The sequence below is a fragment of the Salvia hispanica genome, chromosome 1 (genome assembly GCF_023119035.1).
Source record: "Salvia hispanica cultivar TCC Black 2014 chromosome 1, UniMelb_Shisp_WGS_1.0, whole genome shotgun sequence".
Classification (NCBI taxonomy): Eukaryota; Viridiplantae; Streptophyta; class Magnoliopsida; order Lamiales; family Lamiaceae; genus Salvia; species Salvia hispanica.
Window position 1 is genome coordinate 20,147,002 of NC_062965.1, and position 20,503 is coordinate 20,167,504.

Below are 20,503 nucleotides of genomic sequence, written 5' to 3' on the forward strand. Positions count from 1 at the left end.
TAAGAAAAAAGAAAAAAAGGATAAAGCTGTGGAGAGTAGAGACAGTATCTTCGGATAACATAGTCCACGCCATTAAATTATGATGTACTTGAAGGATCAAGAGCAGTGTACGTCAAGTTCCAATACTCATTATTAATGAGTGTAGTCGTCCCATCAGATTCCTGTGTAGAAGAAGCATGTTCTAAACCACTCTTTGTTGCTTTTGGTTTCCGTTTTTTCCTAATAGCCTGTTCCAAAGCATTCTTTGGTCTCTTACTTGATTGGTATGTAACCCTTCCTTTAGGTTTCAAGCCTCTAATTTGACTTTCATTGGCATCACCATCAGCTGCAACAGTTACAACATCTCCAACCTTATTTGCCTCAACTGTCACATTATTTGCCTTCCCTACCATTCCATCAATGTCGTTTTCCATTTTCAGAAGACAATCACTAGCATAAGTATAACCATCTTCACTCTCAACTGCTTTTGCTGCCAACTGCATGAATGAGTTACATAACTCTTTATATTGTTGCTTCTTTCTTGATTTTTCATCAACAATAACCCCTTCATCGCAACCTCTTGGTGTACCATTCTTAGCATGTTTGGTCCACCGCTTTAAAATATATTCATCAGGTATGCGATCGATATTCATAAATGTTAAGACTTTTAAACTATGTGAGCATAAAATACCTGAGAATTCAAACTTTCTACAACTGCAAGAAATAGAACCTCCAATAGAATCATATGTGACTGTATGCTCATTAGTTCGATGAAATGGCCTGACCTTATATATTCTTGAACTTCCAAGCTCATTCTCACTCTCGATCTTGCTTTCAAATGCCTTTCTCAACTCTTCGCTAAACAATGCAAACATCTTATGTGTATATAAGGCAGCGGCATGCTTTAATATTTCCAATGGAAATGTCATAACAGGAGAACTTTGAGCATTTTTGAAATCTTCTGTTGATTCCTTCTCACGACGATCATCTATCAACCTTTGAAAATGATGGAACACCTCAACAATATTGTTTTTGTAACTTACATAATGCTTCACAACAGCATTCATGCACTCACTCCGTTGAGTTGTGATGATATCTGCACAAAAAGTATTTCTTCCATAAACCAATGCACATTTTTCCCTTAGAGAAAACAATCTTGCCAACCACTGATTATCTTTCAAGTCGTATTTCTCTAACATTTTGTTCCATGCATCAAGGAATTCTGACTCTTCTTCATAGTCGTATATACAACGACTAAAATCAGCTGCAAATGTGTTCTTGAAACTCGAAAAAACACTCGAGAGATGAATGGCTGCATTCTGAAAAATATGCCAAACACATAGGCGATGATAAGTTGATGGCCACTTGGAAGCTAAAGCAGCGCTCATTGCTTGATCTTGATCTGTTAAGATGGTTTTTGGTCTCTTTCCCATCATGGCATCTTCAAATGCAGCAAACAACCATTCAAAGGTTTCAATCGTTTCATCATACAATAAAGCTGCAGCAAACACATTTGTTTGTTTATGATGATTAACGCCGACGAACAAGGCGATTGGTCTGCCATCTCGATGTTTTCTGTATGTAGTATCAAAGCAAACGACATCACCAAAATGACCAAAATCTTGTATCATCCTACCATCTGTCCAAAATATATTTGTAATCAAATCTTCCACGTCCAATTGTATTGCATAGTAAAAGTGTGGATCTTCACTACTCATCCTTTGTAAATATTGTAAAACACCTCCACTATCGCCTTGCTTGATCTCCAAAGTCCTCTTTGTTCTCAAATAATTCTTCAAATCAATATGAGTAAAACCAAGATGTTGAATTCCGCCAACTTCTTTTGCCATTACATCTATAATTTTCTTTGGAGGCAATCCACAACTTTGAGCCACATCAACTTGAGTTTGTTGAACATTAGACATTTGTCTAAAACATCTAAACTGGTAAGACTTTTCCGGATCACACAATTCATGATTGTGCTCTTCAATGAACATCACAATGCGGAACTTTCCTCCATATCTGCAGTTAATTTTCATCATAGCCTTACACCCACACCTAATTTCAGGACGAGGATTTTTAACACCTCGATTGTTTGTTGTTCTAAATCCTTCTCTGCAACAACAAAAACTAGTGTCCAATATATTGCCAGTAACTGGATCTTTATGAGCAGCCATTTTGCGAGTTCCAAAACCGGTTGCCTTAGCATATTTCATGTAAGCGGCATATGCTTCAACTTCTGTTTCGAATTCCATCCCTATCTCAAGAATAATGTCATCTGATATGATTTCATCCATGACTACAAATTATATGAGTAAAAAGAAAATTAGATATCAAATACATACATGTTCTTAATTTTTTCATCTACTTTCAAATCAAATAACAAATTGACAACAATAAAACTTATCTCTTCTCATACACTACGTGATCATTTAATCTATTCTCAACATATAATCTCCTTTAAATTAAGTATATATATATATATGGGTGCGTTAAAATGACAACACTTTTAAAATGACACTGTGACACCACGCTAGACTGCAATATTATAAACGCTAGACTGCAATATCCAATACACTAGATCTGCAATTTGTTCCGACTGCAATATCCAATACGTTGGACTGCAATCTAATACGTTAGATCGCAATATCCAATACACTAGACTGCAATCTATAGATTGCAGTCCAACGTATTGGATATTGCAGTCGGAACAAATTGCAGTCTAGTGTATTGGATATTGCAGTCCGCGAAAATTTACCTTTGAGCAATTTTTATGATTGCCACATGGCAGCTTATTATTCGTCCATGTGTACAAATGATTGGCTAGGAATGGTGGTATGGTGTTATTTTAAGAGATGTTGTCATTTTAACACAATCCTATATATATATCCTATATACATGGAACTTAATTGAAACAAATTCAAAGCACTCATTCAATAAAAAAATGGATAACAATTATTATAACAAATGGAATCAAGTTCAAATTAAATGAATAACTTACGCTTTTGACTTGAATAAATGAAAACTTGAAGATCTTCTTTATTTGAACTTGAGAATAAAATTGCAGACTCTTGTTCGGCGCTAAGCTTTTACGTTTCTGATTTTTAATGACAATTGAATAAATGAAAGCTCTAGGGTTGATTTTAGGTTTAAGTTTTGCATTTCCTTTTTTAAAGAATACCTACATGGCAGCAAACTATTGGTGTATGAGAAAATGTATGATGATAATTAAATTTTTAGTCTTTTATTTTATTAATTTAAAAAATATCCACATGTCATTATTTGATTAGTGTAGTATTAAAAGATGTAGCATATGAATGAGCTGATCCGCTCCGGATTTTTCCTTTTAAAAATTTGATCTAATTTACAACAAGGGTGAAAGCATTAGAATTTAATTTGGAAACCATCATTCATTTTTCTATTTCCAACAACCAACCCATGCAAAAACTCGTGGAATTAATTAACAAGCTAATTTGTATTTTAGATAATTTATATTCAAATAGATAGTATTATATTTATTACATTAACTATTAACTAAACCACAATAGACTAATTTTAGTGTGAAACAAAATAAAGTCCTATATATCTATTCATTGTAGAGATTTTATGGTCACCTATCAATTCAAATGGATTATTTGGGCATTAATATGCAGTAAGATTATTTCTCTAAGTAAACGATCGAATAATCTAAATGTGAAACAAATAAAAGTCTACATATAATCCTTTATATGGTTGAATTAATGAGCTAGTTGTCGATCTAACTTATTAGGCATGACAAACTTAAGCATATTTTTCTCTCGACAGATAGAAATATAATAATTTGAGGTCGTGTCACTTTCATATTGATTAGTTAAACCTTTTGTTTTATGCTAATTAATAGGAGTATATAATTTGGCCATGCCAATTCATTCATAAAATAAAATGTCACATATGAATTGAATTGTCGTTTTCACTTGGATAGTAAATGATGAAACCATGTTTCTCACATTTGGCACTATTTCGTTGAATAAGCGTTCAAAACTTAAAGAAACGTTTAATTTGTTTCATAGGAAACTAGCCATCAATCAAGTCAATTACTCCTTTCGTCCATAAAAAATAGTTTCATTTGTGAACGGTACAAGTTTTAATGAAAAATTGATAAAGTAAGAGGATAGAAGAGAAAAGTAGAAAAAGTTTGAGAAATAAACTTTCTATTTTTGGAAATGAGACTACTCATTTATTCTTTATAAATATCCCAAAATGACAAAATGACAAAATGAGACTAATTTTTATGGAAGAATGAAGTAATATTATTTCTAATTAGATAGTTGTAAAATATCATTTTTTTTTTTTGATGAAATTATATATATACTAGTTTCGTTGCATTTATATATGTAGGTCGCTTCATACTTTTACAAGGATTTAGAAAAATAATAGAGAAAAAATTTATAATGATTTTTTCAATATATATTTATAATTATTTTAAAAGTAAATTAAACTAATAGAATTGTAATATATGTAAAAGTAGTAAAATTAATTATAAAATACTCCGTATTATTTTTTTCAATAACAAGCCTATAATATGGGATATAGAAAACAAGATCTAAAATAAATACATGCAAGAATGATATTATTTCATCTTGAATTCTGAGTGTGATACTGTTAAGGAGCGTTTATTTTGTACTTCCTTCGTCCACAACAAATTTTGCACATTCCAAGTGATACAAATTTTAACTAGATGGTGGAGATTGTATGATTTTCACTATAAAGGAAAAAGATACTCCCTCCGTCTCATAATAGATGATATATTTGGGAAATTGCATGGAAATTTAGGAGATTGTTTTGTGTGTTAGGTGGAGAGAGAAAATATTATATTTATATTAATATGAGAGAGAATTTTTTCTAAAAATGAAAATGTGACATCTTTTATGAAACAATTTAAAAAAGGAAGTGTGACATCTATTATGGGACGGATGGAGCTTACTAACGATGAAATATACTTCAACAACTTGCGTCACTATTAACAAATACTGGATGTCGACTCTTATGTCACGAAACTATCAAATCGAGCCATTGCTTTTTCTCACATCAAGGTCTTGAACGAAGAAAATGTGGAACTTCAATTTACCAAAGTCTATAAGAGTTTGCATTATTAAAAGAATAAAATTGATCAAAAATACTCCCTCGTCCCACAAAGATTGTATCACTTTAATCAGATAGAGGTTTTAAAAAATGTAATGAAAAGTGAATTGAAAAAGTTAGTGGAACGTGAGTCCTTTTATATGTTAGTTTTATAATAAAATGAGAGTAGGAATAAGTTAGTGGAATATGATAAAAAATGATAAAAAAATGAAATGGGACAAATTTTATGGGACTGATGGAATGATAAAATGAGAGAATTTTTGTGAGACGGAGGAGTACTAATTTTTCATGTTATGAAAATCAAATAAAATTATAAAGATGACAAATAAACGTAATTTATATAACAATTATTAAAAAAATGTTGGCTTTCACGCTCAACACGAGCACCAGCGATAGCGAAGCTATAGTTGTTGCACGCTTTTCCTTTTTTGTCGCTGCACGTGAACAGTTGTGTTTTAAAGTCCGATTAGGCCAGCTGATTATGCCACGTGGATATTTATATGATGTACATTCATTTTCAACAATGTAATCATTCTCCAAAATTAATTGTATGGGATTTGTTGAATACTCCCTCGTTCGTCCCACAATAATTGTCACTTTTTTCTATTTTGATCTGTCCTATAATAATTGTCACACTTCATTTTTATCATAAATAGTAGGTAGGTCTCACATTCTATTAACTCACTTCACTTACATTTTATTATAAAATTAATATAAAAAAGTGGATCCACATTCCACTAACTTTTCCACCTAATTATTGTACAGAATGAGTATTTAGAAACCTCAAATAGAAATGTAATCATTCTCCAAAAATTTTCGTGTACTCGGATTTGTTGAAGTAGTATAATTTTGAAGTGACAGATAAGTTGATAAGTTGATACAATAGTATAAAAGATATTCATGGCACAATGCTAAGGGCATCCACACTGTGGAACAGACTATAGACCGCTCTATAATGGGCATTGCCCCTATATCAATTTATAGTCATATCAGTATTTTATAGTTTACCTATTCATCTGCAATGGGCTGGACTATAGTCCGCTCTATCTTTTTCAACGACTATTTTATAGTTATTTTTAATTTTTATGTGTTCGAATATACTCTCTTTGATCCCATAGAAGTCCCATTTTACCATTTTCATCTGGTCCTCAATAGAAGTTTAAATTTACTTTTATAATTTTTTGGTAAATGGACTTTACATTTCACTAACTCATCTAGTTAAAGTCTAATTTAGTTTATAAATGTTAAAGTTATACGATAATGCCTGGATGATACCATTAATAAGTATAGGAAAACCATAAAATTGTACTCCATCATACTGTCCATAATAACATGTTCAAAATTACATGCAATCATAATAATGTTTTCAAAATTACTTGCAAATTCTAATATTTTCAGTCAACAAGTATTACTAGTATTTGGATGCTTATGATAATTTTCACGCATAAAGCAAACTTACAGTCCATGGCTTTTGAAACAATAACACATATAGCTTTGACCAGCTGTTTCAATCAAATTATAAAAATTAATATTTCTTTTATTTCAAATTCTTGTTGGGGAGGGGGGACTAGCGTATCAAATTTATACATACCATGCATTTCTGATTGTGAAATATCCATCTAATTGAAAACATGGAATAATAGGATTCTTGAAGATAAGGACAATATAATAATCAAAGTTAGTTGTAGTAGGAAAATATATAAATAATTTAGCTGTGCATTGACATTAGCTTACCCCTAGTTAACATCTAGATTTAACATATACTTCCTTCGCCCGCTAATAGGAGTCCCATTTTTCTATTTTAATCTTTCCGGAAATAGGAGTCCCGGTTCACTTTTACTATAAATGGTAATAGGATCTCACCTTCCACTAACTCATTCCACTCACATTTAATTTAAAACTAATATATACAAGTAGGACCCCTATTCCACCACCTTTTTTCCACCCACTTTTCTTAACATTTCTTAAAACATGTGCCGCCAAGAAATGAGACTCCTAATGGCTGACGGAGGGAGTATACTGATTTGCTAAAAATTTGATAAGCATCATGGTTTAATTTCCCTATAATATACTCCCTCCGTCCCCCATGATTTGTCACCATTTGACCCGGCACGGGTTTTAAGAAATGTAATAGAAAGTGAGTTGAAAAAGTTAGTGGCATGTGAGTCCTACTTTTATATATTAGTTTTATAATAAAATGTGAGTGAGAATGAGTTAGTGGAATATGAGATCCACTATCAAAAATGGTAAAAGTGAAAGGTGACAAATTTTTAGGGACGGACAGAAATGGAAATAAGTGACAAATTTTCATGGACGGAGGGAGTATATAACTAGTACAAACTCATTCCACGAAGTCTAAGGAAAGTTGGAAGGTGTATATAATTTTTGTCCAACCCCAATTGGTTTGAGGCCTTTTGGGAGTGACCCAAAAACAAATTCCGAAACCCAAAGCGGACAATATCAAACTACTATGCAATCAACAATTCGAACAAGAGGTATTAGAGCCAGGTCGAGTGGGGCCCAAGATGACTCAAGTTCGAGTCGGACTCGTAATGTCTCGATGTTATGACTGCGTCATCCGTGTGGGCTTCACCCAAAGCGGACATGTGATGATTGCATGGGAGTGATCCAAAAATAAATCCGTGTGGATTTCATTCAAAGCGGACAATATCAAACTACTGTTGCAGTCGACAATCCGAACAATAACCACACAAAATAGAAAATTAAATTTAGCATACATAATAATATAGTACAAATATCACATCATTCCTTTATAATTATGACATCTATGAAATAAGGTTGAGTTTTTCTTCGTAGCTACATGCCCATATAGATAAAGGAAAGTAGAAACCTCTCAATCTCTCATACACACACACATATAATACTCTATATATAACTCTTGTTCTATACTCGACATTCTCATATACTACTACTCATAACAAATCCATAGCCAACCCCCTCCGATGCATCGCCCCAACACCGTCTCCGCCACCACGGCGATCCTCACACCATGCGCGGCTTGCAAGACCCTCAGGCGCCGCTGCGCCGACAAATGCGTGTTGGCGCCCTACTTCCCTCCCAATGAGCCTCACAAATTCGCCATTGCTCACCGGATTTTCGGAGCTAGCAATATTATTAAACTTCTTCAGGTAATTCATTTATTAATAAAGAGTGAAAATTTTGTAAGCGAACTTTGTTGGTAAGACTCTTCTCCCCTCTGTTTAATAGGTCGGGAGTTTGATTGATCACTTAACTCGATAAATAACGATTTATTTTGATAGTTTGGAGCTATATAATCACATGAGCTAACTAAATGTTATGCAGTTTATTTTCATATGTTGATGTTCCTATCTATTTCAACTAATAATTATATACTAACATGCATACACGATAATATGTGTGTGTGTGTGTGAATATTAATTTGATTAAATCTCATGATACTTAGAAATATTTATTTCATGAAGAAATAAGAGATAATCCCAGTTGCATGACTAAATAAATTTTCTTAAACAATATCTGTATACTTCATAATACTATATGTGTAGTATGGTATATATCACCAAATTAATTCAAGATTTTGTCATGGTCAATGGAGTTGGCACCCAATTATAAAACGACACATAATTTCTGTAAATTCTTACCATCAAATAGTACAACATGCATGAACCCAAAATTCAACTCTGATTTCATATAAAAGACAAAAAAATTTATTTACTAAATATTTCGAAAAAATTAGGTACGACGACAAGACACGCACATATTTGTATATGAGTATTATAATGTCATGCAAAATCTTGATTTGAAAATGCTTTGATCAACTCGTGATAAACACTTAATATTTAAATTTATTCTAATTAAAATTAACATATTTTGTTAAAAAATATTTTTGTTAAATTAGGAAATTCCAGAAGATCAAAGAGGAGATGCTGTGACCAGTATGGTCTATGAAGCCAAGGCTAGGTTAAGGGACCCAATCTATGGGTGCGTCGGCACGATTTGCCATCTCCAGAAGCAGCTCGACGAGCTTCGGGTCGAGCTAGCTCAAGCACAAGCTGAAGTACTGAACATGCAATGCCAAAATGCAAATTTGGTGGATCAATTTTGCCAAAACATGAAAAATAAAGAAGTTCATGAGAATTCATCACCCCTTGATGATGAAATGCAATACCATGGGAATCCTACATTTTTCTTTGATGAAGGAATGATGGGGAATTCACCCCTTTGGACATGATGGATATAGGAGAGAGTTCATATATATTGAAAAGAAGTGTAGTAATTACTAAAAAATAACCTCAAATGATTAGTTTGAGTATTATTATAATTAGTTGTTTATTTTCCCTTTTTATAATTGGTTAACTAGATTTACTACTGTCGTTAATTTTTCCTATAAAATAATTTGAACAATAAATTTTATAGTTTGGGATGTAACAATTGAGTGTACGTATTAACTAGTATGGTTAATTTTTTCTATAAAATAACTCAAGACAATATATTTCTTAATTAGTTTAAGATCTAGTAACTACATAACTGGATTTACTAGTATCTTTCATTTTTCCAATAAAATAATTCAGACAATACATTTCTTAGCTCTGGATGTAGCAAGCGCAACACTGAATTTACTAGTATCATTAATTTTTCCTGTAGAATCAGACATTAAAATTTTAGTTCGAGATGTAGCAACTGCAAGACTAGATTTACTATATTGCTAATATTTTTCTATAAATTAATCGGATAATAAATTTTGTTAGTTCGGAATGTTACTACTGCATGCAAGACTATCGAACTTACTAGTATTGTTAATATTGCCTATAAAATAATTGGAACGATAAAATTATTTGTTGAGGATGTTGCAACTGCAAGACTCTATTTACTAGTATCATTAATTTGTTCTATAAAATAATTCATACGATAAATATCTTTGTTCGGGAAGTAACATTGCAAAATTGAATTTACCAGTATAATTAAATTTTCATTCAGACAATAAATTTCTTTTTTCAATTGTAACAAAAAAGGCGATTCCGTTGTCTTGGCGGCTCCCACACTCCGACCCGACATCATATGAGAGGGTTAAATCAGGGTACGCTGTAGTCCGTTAAGGTGGAGGTCTTAACCCACCGACTGCCAGAAGCAAGACCTGATTTACTAGCATAGTTAGTTTTTTCTCTAAAATAATGTGGACAATAAAATAACTTTAGATTTCTCGATGTAGCATCAAGAGTGTGTGGGGCCGACTTGAACTAGGAGAAATACTCCACAACCTAATTTTTTTAAGGAAAAAGAGGGCATATATCATATCATTAAATTCAAAATATTAGTCATATGATATGATTGAAAATATATTTAAGAAAATTGTTGTGTGGGGTTGCCTAATTCTATCATTTCAAGAATCTTTTTGCTCTTATTATTTCCTCGTCAAATTTGGATCGCCTTGACATTAACCTTTGTTTTATGAAGTGATGTTTATCATGTGTTTGAAGTTGAAATCCCAATTAGTTAGTTATCTATGATTTGATGTTTGGAATAAATAATTTAGTTTAAAATTTACCCTGGACCAATCAATTATCGTTTAAGAATTAAATCTTGATTAAACTTTTAACTCAACTATAACCCGTGTTAGATGAACCATTGAACTAATGACAAAATAAATACTCCCTCAGTCCTACAAAGATTATCTTTGACCAAGTATGATTTTAAAAAATATAATAAAAAGTGAGTTGAAAAGGTTAGGGGTGGTTTTATAATTAAATGTGAATATGAATATGAGGTCCACTATAAAAAAAAAGGTAAAAAGTAAAATGAGATAAATTTTATGGTACGGACAACAATGGAAAAATGGAGCAATTTTCATGGAACGGAGAGAGTAATTATCATTTGATTCATATCTAGTGTTAATCATCAACCAAATCTCAAAAACATATAAAGAATATGTGTAGAGAAGGGCGTTTATTTAGCCCATGGCCTTTCTCATGAGCTCGTAGCCGGCGAAGTTGATGGCCCCGAGCGGAGCCACCCAGAAGAAGCGCGGAACGGCCCCTCGGAACAACCCAAGGGGGCCTTCATTGCGCAAAATGGAGAGCGCGACAACAGAGATCGTCGTCAGCTCTCCTTGGAGGGCTGTCATCATCCTCGTCTTGATCACGTCGAACGGAGTTGTCATGACGGCAGTTAGTCCGCCTGATACGGCTCCGACCACGACGGTCTCCCAAGGCCCCAGCTCCCGTCCCAGAAGCTTCTGGACCGCCTGAAATGGAGCACGGGCGTAAGTGAACAAAGCCGAACATAACTCGGCTCGTTTGGACAAGCTCGAGCTTGGCTCGTTTGATAATAGACCGTACACGTTTTTCCCGAGTCGTAATGCGAAAAGGCAGGAAAGAAATCGAATTTGAAAATAAAAACTCTACCTTCTTGGATTCGGCATAGAGGCCGGATCCAGCAACGTAGAACGGTAGCTCTCGACAGAGAGTCATGCCAGTGCCGCGAAAAAAGCCGCCTAGACCGTCCTGCTGCCAGGTTCCGACCAGAGCTTCCCCGACGTGGTTGAACTGGCCCGCCTGTAACCTTTGCTTCAGAACCTCACACGGAATTCGCATCGTTGTCCCCAGAAAAGTCCCCAAGAACGACCCCGCAGATTCCACCTAAACGCCACGCTCAACGTTAAACAGACGAGATTCTCTGTTAAAGAGTCAATCAAGGGTATCGACCGAAGAAGATTCTCACCTGTAATTCTGGAAGTGAAGGTGCGACGTTTATCAAGGCGATCTTGGTCACTTCGCAGATTCCAGTTCGCAAGCCATGACTGCGTAGTTGAGTAAATTTAGCATCCGGAAATGGTAAGAAATCGCGTAAAAACTAATGGAGAAAAACTAGCTCGAGATTGAGATTATACCTCAAAAATTGGCCTACTATAGCTGGGATGGATCCCAAGTATAATCCGCGGAGTCCAAGCTGAGGGAGCTTCGACATAATCTCTATGAAGGATAGTGCAGACGAAGCTTGAACTTGCGTCTGTTCAAACCAGTCGGAACCAAGAATTCAGACAATGTGTATTGAGCTAACAACACTATACACAAATGAAGGTTTTTAAGGTGAAAAAATAGTGTACCGTGTCAATGGTAATAGTATGAATATACGTATATATAGGCAAGAACGGGCGATACCTTAACTGTGTCGATGGGATGCATTAAAAGCGTAGAGAATGAGCACGAAATCCCTCCAGCCAATGCTGTTTTGAAAACACTATCCCTTTGTATTTCCACTCGAGGGGGATCAGAAGCATCGGCTCTTGTGGAGCTGTTTCCTCTGTAGATAATCGTAAAGCGCATTTTAGTCGCAAGCCATAGCAAAATCAAAACCAGTCGAAAATGAATTAACCAAGAACGCAAAATTATCATCACTACCGTGGATTTCCTGGAACGCTGTTCGAAGGGAGTAACATTACAAAGCTTCGAAAGTGTGAGTAGGATTTAGATTCTTCGTAGTTTGTATTGAGATAATGCATCACAGCCGTAGCATTATCTTCAGTAGCTGAAAGTCCTGCATTCTTCAGCGACGCCAAAATCTCATCTTTCTGGGGCATCCCGAGCTTGCTCAAGCGCAGGCTTGTATAAGCTCGAAGAGAGGTTGTTTCTTTCTGTTCCATCACAGATAAGAATTCGTTCCATCCAAAAGAGTTTGTGAACATACGGCTCCTAGTATGCTTCATGAACTCCTTTGCGTATCTCCTAGGCAGGTTTCTGTTTGCCATAGCGATTTCGAGATCTTCCAAGGTAACTTTCCCATCGCCATCTCTGTCCAGCTCGTGGAATAACCGTTTTTCTGTGGGAAGAGAGTTCCGGGATTATGAACTGTTGCAAGATTGCATAAGACATATCATTGGTAATCACTTGTTTCTGCTAAGCTAACGAATCAAACATGAAATATCACTTTATAGCAGAAAGTATGTGCGTTTATTTACAAACGTCCTATGCTTTCGATAGCAAGACATTAGTACCTAATAAGTTAACTTCGTTATCAAATCTAGGAGTGGTCCACTTTTCCGGTACCAAAAGGTAGCGTTAGCAACTGGAAACCTGCGTGAAATAGTGCACTACTCACGGATCCACCCTAGGTTTTGAAAACCAAGTAAACTCATAAGGTATTTATCTGTCATAATCGAAATCAGAAACAGGGCTCTCCAATCCAAACTGTCTAAAGTAAAGCTCATTCTCAAGTGGATCTTGCATTTTGTATCACGACATTCTGCACCTCGACAGCTCTATTTCCATTAACTAACATCACGAGCCCCTAATCGATATACTATAATGTAAGTCCAGCAACAAGCCCAGCAAAAGAGACATTGAATCAAAACATCAACACATATCCACATCAAGCTATAAAGTAATTTCAATCAAGCAAAAGATGAGATTGAAACAAATGACATGCCTTCAGCTTCAGTGTATCTGAAGAAATGCTGCACCGAGAGAAGCTCCTTCTCGTCTGGATGATCTTCCTTCGTAAACCCCCCTATTGGAGGTGAATGCTCAACCAATTCTTTCAATGTCACAAACTTGAAACAATGAGCTCTCAACAACTCATTCTGATCAACGTTGTCACTACTACCACCACTACATTCCTCTCCTCTCACTCGAGAAAACCTCAAATTCGCAAAAAATCCACCCCCACGTGCTTGTCTACCCTCTGAAACACCGGTGAGCACCTTCAACTCATCCTTACATTTTGGGAAATGGCTCAACTGATCACTCAAGAATCCCATCAAATGCTCAAAAGGGAAATCTTTACCTTCTTCGCCATTCGATTTCTTGGGCTTAATTTCACCAAACACCATCTCTCCCACTTCCACTCTCTCACTAGAATCACCAATAAAAGAGCTATCTTTACCATCAGCTAAAAAGGGCAATGCCACCTCAAATTGCAACTGTTTTTTCGACAAATTCAAATTCAAATCCACCCCTCTCCTAACATCAAAATTGCTACCCACATTCTTCAAAACCCCATTAAAGCAACAATCAAGATTTTTAGCTAAGTTGTGAACATTCGAGCCAAGAGGCGAAAACGCAAGATGAACTGAATTGAAAAGGGACTGCAAAGGATCACTGTCTGGCACCACCATGACTCAAAATCAAAGCTCGAACTCACAAATTCCACATAAAACTCCTCAGCTACAATTGCAAAATTAACCCTTTCTTTACCTCAAATCAAGCAATCATCAACCAAAGGGGGCTGAAGCAGCTGAGGGGAAATCTGAGATGTAATCAACGGTTGACAATGCCACTCGTTAGATAGGGTGCTAGAATCATACTTATTTTATAAAATTAGATGGAGAGAATCAAATGAGTGCACATGCTCAGCTTCTTGAGATTCTACATTTCGAAGCAACAACTTCGCGCTTCTCAATCATTGCTTATTTATAAATTTCAAGAATCGGATTCCATCTTTATTTCAGCTCCATTCTATTGAAATTAGATACAATTAAATATTAAACTCTCCCTCAATTTTTTATACGGAGTACTTTTTATTGCTTTTATGAAAGTTATATTTTATAAAATTTTATTTAACCTTTTTATATATTACCAAACATGGGAGTGAGAATTGCTAACTCACTCTTTAGTTGCTAACTACAATTAATTTATAACCATATGATTTTAAATCTAGTAGTCTAAAATTTACCACGTGTAATTTTCATTTTTATTAATTAAATCGAAAAAGATAAAAGAACTATCAAATTAAGGTTTTGGATGAAAATGTCAATATAGTATTTTGATCAACACAATGCATTGAGATTGTCAATATATTGTTTACGTCAACACATTGTTTTAAGAATGACATTCTAAATGTATTATATTGACATATTTTATATACTATGTTGACATTTATTGCTGTATGAAAGAATTGAAAATTTTCAAAATTTTGTTCAAAATTTGACATCGGAACATATGCAAGTGAGATCTCGTTAGAATACTTATGAAATTATCTTTAATTTGATATATGTTGTGCAAAAAAAAAATTTAAATCGAGAAAGTTATATGCGTTTTAAAGTTATATAATATTTTTCAAAAGTTAGTTACCACTAATTTGTTGTAATTGACTTTAATAACGTTATTGACGTTTTTGTTTATCGTATTGACATTTCGGAATTGATGATATAGATATGAATATCTAAAGGCTATTATACAATTGTAGTTAATAATACAACACTACCCTTATCAAACATATATTAAAAATTGAAATTAATTAATATGTTATCAAAATTTAAATTATGAGTCATGACCATACTTTATTACTTCATCCGTCCTATTATAAGCTATTGGCATTTCTTTTTAAAATAAATCCCAAACTGTTGTGATTAATCATTTGTCTGTATATTATTCACATATCTCAATAATTTTTCAAGTAAAGCCCAAACATTCAGAACAAGGGAGCCACAAATCAGATTTAAATTAGACCTATAATATTCATGATTTTACCACTTATTTTTCGGATCATCGTTTATTTTCAAAAATTACTTGAAACTTCAAAATATACTAGTATTACATAATTAAATCTAGAGGAAAATAAGGAAATGCGTTAACAATTCAAAATTGATAGCTATTGACGGCCCTCCTCTTGTCACGCCTAAGCCCAAAAAATGCTCCTATTGTTCACTCTTACTTTTGGTCTAGGTACAATTTATATTTAACTTTTAAAAGAGTCACTTGTTACACCATTAATAGAATAAAAATCCTACTAATTAAAATTTTAAATATTAATTACAAGCTCAAATTTGATTAATTCTAAAAACAAAATGTAAAACCACGTAAAAGTAATTTATAGTGGGAAGTGAAATACATAATCTCAAAATTGCAATATTAAATCCCATCTAATTAATTAACAACGCAGCTACTTACAGGGTAGGAAATATGGTTTGCATTGCCCGTTACTACTTTAAAAATTCAAAATTATGCCGATAAGATGAGATTCAAAAATTTATTTATTTAAGGAGGAGTGTGTATTTGTATTTGAATTTGTATTTGTATTGAATATCATCAACGATGGGATCCTGCTTTTCCTCCCAAAGTCTGCCCATTCGTAATCCCGGAATTGCATTCATGGCCTTAGATGATAGAATGTCGACCTTCAGTGCGGTGCATTACGGCCGTAACCCTGTGCCTTATAGTAATAAGGTTGTCGGAAATGGTGCCGATGCCGCGAATTTTGATTGCTACCTTAGTGCAACTACTACATCAATCACACTGCATAAACAGGTACACTGATAAAAGACTAAACATGATAACTCAGCCCAAAAAATTAGTCTGTTTACTACTGATGTGGGAATTGAGTCAGTTACATACACACACTTTTTCATCACTTAATAATACTGCAATTCCAACATACACTGCATATAATGCGTTGGCTTGAGATTATTGTATTTAACAGGGTGAAGATATTACAATTGCACAAATGGGGGCCTCGGGAGCTGTACTAGGGAGGAGAGACGAGAATAATGCATTGATTTCAGTGCGATTGACTCACATTCGTGAGCTTATCCAAAAATGCACAAGTTGTCGTAAATCAGCTGGGCCCGAGCCACACATTCGCAAGGACACTCAATACCTCATAGAGTGGCCTTTAATCACTCAGAGACGCATCACTGATCAAGACGAGTTTGTAGTGTTAGCAACAGCCGGGGTAAATAACTAACTAACCCACTAACATCTCTACCTACTCTTATTCCATTAATTGTTCATTTTGTTGAGGCATAAATCTTAGGATTGGGAGGTGCTCTCTATCGAGGACGTGGTAGATATCGCGGGCACTTGCCCTAGACGCTCGGGTGCAGCTCAAGCAGTAGTGGAAGCAGCAGTTAGAGCATGGGGGTATAAGTATCCAACTTCAATGGTTGATGACTGTGCAGTGGCCTGTCTCTTCCTCAACCCGTTGCCCTTAGGATGCGACCTTTCCTAAATCAATAGGAGTAGCTACTTTCATTCATTAATCTTCCAACTACTAATGTGTGGGATGGTGTTTAAGCTTCTTCATAATGTTTGCTGTTTTTTTATTTCTTTTATTTTATTTTCGACCATTATAATTTCTTGAAATCACAACTTATTTAGAGTAATGTATTTTTCATTGCAACATTGTTTTTTTATTCTTTTTTTCCTTTTGTCTATATAATACTACAACAATTCGGATGGGATAGTTAGACAGATCATTGCTATCCATTTTAGGGATAGTTAGTCCCTAAAATCATGAAATCGGATTACTCGGTAATATCAATAAATGCGTTAAAATTATATACTTGAGATTTTATATTACATCGTAATATCAAGAAATGCATTAAAAAATTTCAAAATTAGCAGCAATTGATGCCATGTGGCGCAATCGGATTGGCCTTTGTCGTCCAGTATGTACCTTTCTGCGATCCCCGTAGGTGGCCCATGCACATCTCCCTACCATTTTTTCTACCACGCCTCATCCAATAGAGTAAACCCCACCCCCCCACCTCCCCGAATTTACATTATTTCAACAATTTTACATCTTTAGCTAAAGATCTAGAGATACTAAACTTTCAACATAAACATCAGCCTCAAGAAAAGTATCGATATTCCTAATCTTGGGACGCCTAAACGAACCCTCTTTCTCGTCATACACAACAAAGCCCGACCCATAAACCAACAAGACCTCGCCCTTCCCTCCGACACACAAAGGTGTCGAATAGGGACCTTTCCACGGATCATCAAGATACGGAATCACCACCAACTTCATCCAAGAATCACTCACCCCATACACCTTCAACACCCACACATCCACACTAATCTTAGGGTAATCACACATCACACAAAGGCTCCCCCCAATCACCCCTAGAGACGGGACAAACCCGCGATCCAAGTAGCTCGGTTCATTCACAACCCCACGAGTTTCGTTTCCCAGATCGAAAGACACAATCTCCCACTTAGAATCCACCCCAAACCTCCTCCCCCAATGAAGGCTCCCACTCACAAACTTGCCACTATCATCAAAGGGCAAACCATCCTTAAACACATCAATCACTTTCCAAGAATCATCCCTCAAGCTATAGATCTTCACCACACTCTCATACCTCCCACCATTGCAAAATCCAGACAAGAATCCAACAACCTTATAATCATCATTAGCTTCAACATATCCAAATCCGTATTTAGTAATGAACAAACCCCTCTTCAAATCACCATCCACATCGGGCAATTTCCGATGCTTTCTTGTGGAGGGATTCCATATGAAGAAATGCTTGCCGTTGACGGCGATGCAGACGAGCCCATTGCAGCTGCCGACGACGCGTGCCGAATTGCGAGGATTCTTCATCGGATAGTCTAAATCGGCGGCGTCCGCCGCCGCGCCGGCGAGGAGGGAATGTAGGGAGCAGTGCTTCAGGGTGTAGAACGGGAGGAGGACGGTGGCGATGGCTCTCCGGCGGGAAAAGATCGGATCTTTGGAGGAGATCAGGAGGTGGGCGTCGATGAAGTGGCGGCTGGAGATGAGGCGGCGCCATGATCGGGAGACGGAGAGGAAGCGGAGGAGGGATTTGACGGGGAGGCGGGAGAGGATTTCGGCGATGATTTCTTCGGGGAAATTGGGGGTTTCGCGGCGGATTTTGGTGGGTCTGGATTGGATTTGATCGGTGGTGATGATTGGGGATTGGGATTGGGGATTTGATTTGGTTTCTTCTTCCATTGTTTGTGGAGTTGACTGGTTGGCTGATCGGAGCTGAATGTGATGAGGATTTTTGGTGTTTTCGAGGTGAGATGGGATTGGTTGAGTGTTAGAATATGATTTTTGGGCAATTCGATGATTTGTTTTTTTGGGAAAATGACAATGAGATGGAATCTGTAATGAAAAAGGATAATGTTTTTTATTTGATCTGTAAAAACCAAGTTACTTGGTGATATTCGGTTTATTAGCTAGTGAGCAAGCTCGTTAGGTGATTTAATTTGAAAAATGAAATTATTAACTAAATATAAAATTTTAACTAAATATAAGTACATATCCTCCTTATGCCAAATTTAAATACGTAGCTATTTTGTTTACCTTAAGTAACCAATGAATATATCGTGAGTTTCTAAGATATTCGATAAACAAAGTTTGAAACTTAGTTAGATACTATAGAACAAGCTTGAGTACGATGATAATCGACTTGGCTTGGCTCGGCTCGATTTGAATACACTCGTATGCAATAGTGGATCTGCAAACCCTGAACTTGTAGGGTCGAATACAATGATGAAGGTCGTTGTCGGTGTCAAAAGGTAGAGGAGGTGTGAAAGAACACAAAGGGTTAGGGGGAGCTGCCCTATTGTCGGGTTAGCGCCAACTCCAAGGCCTAAATTTTAAAGAGTTTCTCAATTTCACGAGCCAACGATGGTTTAGTCAAACACATCTAGTTCAAACGTTGCCCCTACATAATTTACTATGTTCGATAGTATTTGTATTTGAATTCGGGCATATATATTGTATGAGAAATTGATTTTTTTTGTGTATTAGAGTTTTAAGACATATGTAGATTGTGATCAAATTAAAATACAAGTTCAAAAAATATAAAATAAAATGAAAGTTCAAATAATAAAGAAAAATATATAGTTCATTCGATACCTCACAATCACGCATCATTAATTAGTGGAATTCTACTCATACTACAAAAGGAAACAACACTTATAAATCAACACGAATCAATTCACAAATAAACACAAAGTTTTGAGTTAGTTGTTAACAACACTTGCACACACAAACAAAGGAATACAAAAACACCAAACAAATTATGTGTTCCCAGTCGTGCCGGGCCGTTTAAGGGCTAGCACCCGACCTCGTGGGAGTCGAATGCCTCCTCGGTCGGGCAGGGGAACCGGAGAAAGACAGTCGTTTCTTTGCAGAACCGGCTGTCTCCGACCCCTGCGGGCTAGGCAACCGTGACCTAGCCCGTGCGGACTCCGTGTAGGCCATGTAGCCCGGAACCGCAGGCGAGCTAGCAAGGCTCTCATCGTCTCTCAACGACGAGCCCGCATAGCTACTCCGCCTCCGGCATTGCTCGGACTGGGTGCTATTCAGGCTCCTCGAGTCATCATCCGTGACAAGAACCCCCCTCGGGCTCGCAGGCCTAATCCTCCCTCCGGCCCTCGACTTGGGAGTCGAGGGTGACTGCCTGCCGGGAGGCCGCCGGCCTCCCTGGGCAGTCGGAGACTGGACCTTCGTGTCTCCACGAATAGCAACGGCGCGGCCCGAGGCTGCCTTTGCCGCGGCTTCGTACTCGGCCACGTCGCCCTTCTCCCACGGCCGCGCGGCCATCCACCTCTCCAACCAGCTCCATCCCCACCCGGGATTGATCGGATCCACGAACGCTTGGTTTGTGGAATCCGAGAGATTTTTAAGAGTCTAATGACACAAAAATCAACACACTCAT

The 20,503-nt window shown here is 36.2% G+C and overlaps 5 protein-coding genes across 5 annotated transcripts in view; 1 reads left to right on the forward strand and 4 right to left on the reverse strand.

The window, feature by feature from the left end:
* LOC125223332 (protein IQ-DOMAIN 3-like) overlaps positions 1 to 20,503 on the reverse strand; it is a 38,845-nt gene that overhangs the window by 8,688 nt on the left and 9,654 nt on the right. The gene's annotated exons all lie outside the window — the stretch shown is intronic.
* On the forward strand, positions 136 to 9,331 carry LOC125189449 (LOB domain-containing protein 1-like). Its single transcript, XM_048086728.1, has 4 exons — positions 136 to 205; positions 326 to 436; positions 8,104 to 8,249; positions 8,999 to 9,331. Exons 1-4 carry the CDS (start codon positions 136 to 138, stop codon positions 9,329 to 9,331), a joined length of 660 nt encoding a protein of 219 aa, XP_047942685.1.
* LOC125223339 (calcium-binding mitochondrial carrier protein SCaMC-1-like) lies at positions 10,926 to 14,468 on the reverse strand. The gene is made up of 7 exons (XM_048126453.1): positions 13,522 to 14,468; positions 12,498 to 12,915; positions 12,258 to 12,399; positions 11,987 to 12,105; positions 11,818 to 11,896; positions 11,502 to 11,735; positions 10,926 to 11,341 (listed from the first exon to the last, which is right to left on the reverse strand). The coding sequence occupies exons 1-7, from the start codon at positions 14,207 to 14,209 to the stop codon at positions 11,048 to 11,050; spliced, it is 1,974 nt and encodes a 657-aa protein (XP_047982410.1). The 5' UTR covers positions 14,210 to 14,468; the 3' UTR covers positions 10,926 to 11,047.
* On the reverse strand, positions 17,349 to 18,938 carry LOC125223370 (F-box/kelch-repeat protein At3g23880-like). Its single transcript, XM_048126495.1, has one exon. It carries the CDS (start codon positions 18,784 to 18,786, stop codon positions 17,620 to 17,622), a length of 1,167 nt encoding a protein of 388 aa, XP_047982452.1. The 5' UTR covers positions 18,787 to 18,938; the 3' UTR covers positions 17,349 to 17,619.
* LOC125223360 (protein IQ-DOMAIN 3-like) overlaps positions 19,670 to 20,503 on the reverse strand; it is a 2,806-nt gene continuing 1,972 nt past the window's right edge. Inside the window, exon 6 of the mRNA XM_048126484.1 lies at positions 19,670 to 20,475. Within this exon, the coding sequence (XP_047982441.1) occupies positions 19,891 to 20,475 (585 nt within the window). The 3' untranslated portion in view covers positions 19,670 to 19,890. The remainder of the gene's footprint in view (positions 20,476 to 20,503) is intronic.

Excerpts from the sequence above, each read along its gene's own strand:
- LOC125223370 (XM_048126495.1), bottom strand. The coding sequence starts at position 18,786 with ATGGAAGAAGAAACCAAATCAAATCCCCAATCCCAATCCCCAATCATC.
- LOC125189449 (XM_048086728.1), top strand. The coding sequence starts at position 136 with ATGAGTGTAGTCGTCCCATCAGATTCCTGTGTAGAAGAAGCATGTTCT. Across the intron at positions 206-325 it reads ACCACTCTTTGTTGCTTTTG|CTGCAACAGTTACAACATCT; the intron begins GTTTCCGTTTTT and ends CATCACCATCAG. Across the intron at positions 437-8,103 it reads CAGAAGACAATCACTAGCAT|TCACACCATGCGCGGCTTGC; the intron begins AAGTATAACCAT and ends CCACGGCGATCC.
- LOC125223339 (XM_048126453.1), bottom strand. The coding sequence starts at position 14,209 with ATGGTGGTGCCAGACAGTGATCCTTTGCAGTCCCTTTTCAATTCAGTT. Across the intron at positions 12,106-12,257 it reads ATCCCATCGACACAGTTAAG|ACGCAAGTTCAAGCTTCGTC; the intron begins GTATCGCCCGTT and ends TGGTTTGAACAG. Across the intron at positions 11,897-11,986 it reads ATAGTAGGCCAATTTTTGAG|TCATGGCTTGCGAACTGGAA; the intron begins GTATAATCTCAA and ends TCAACTACGCAG.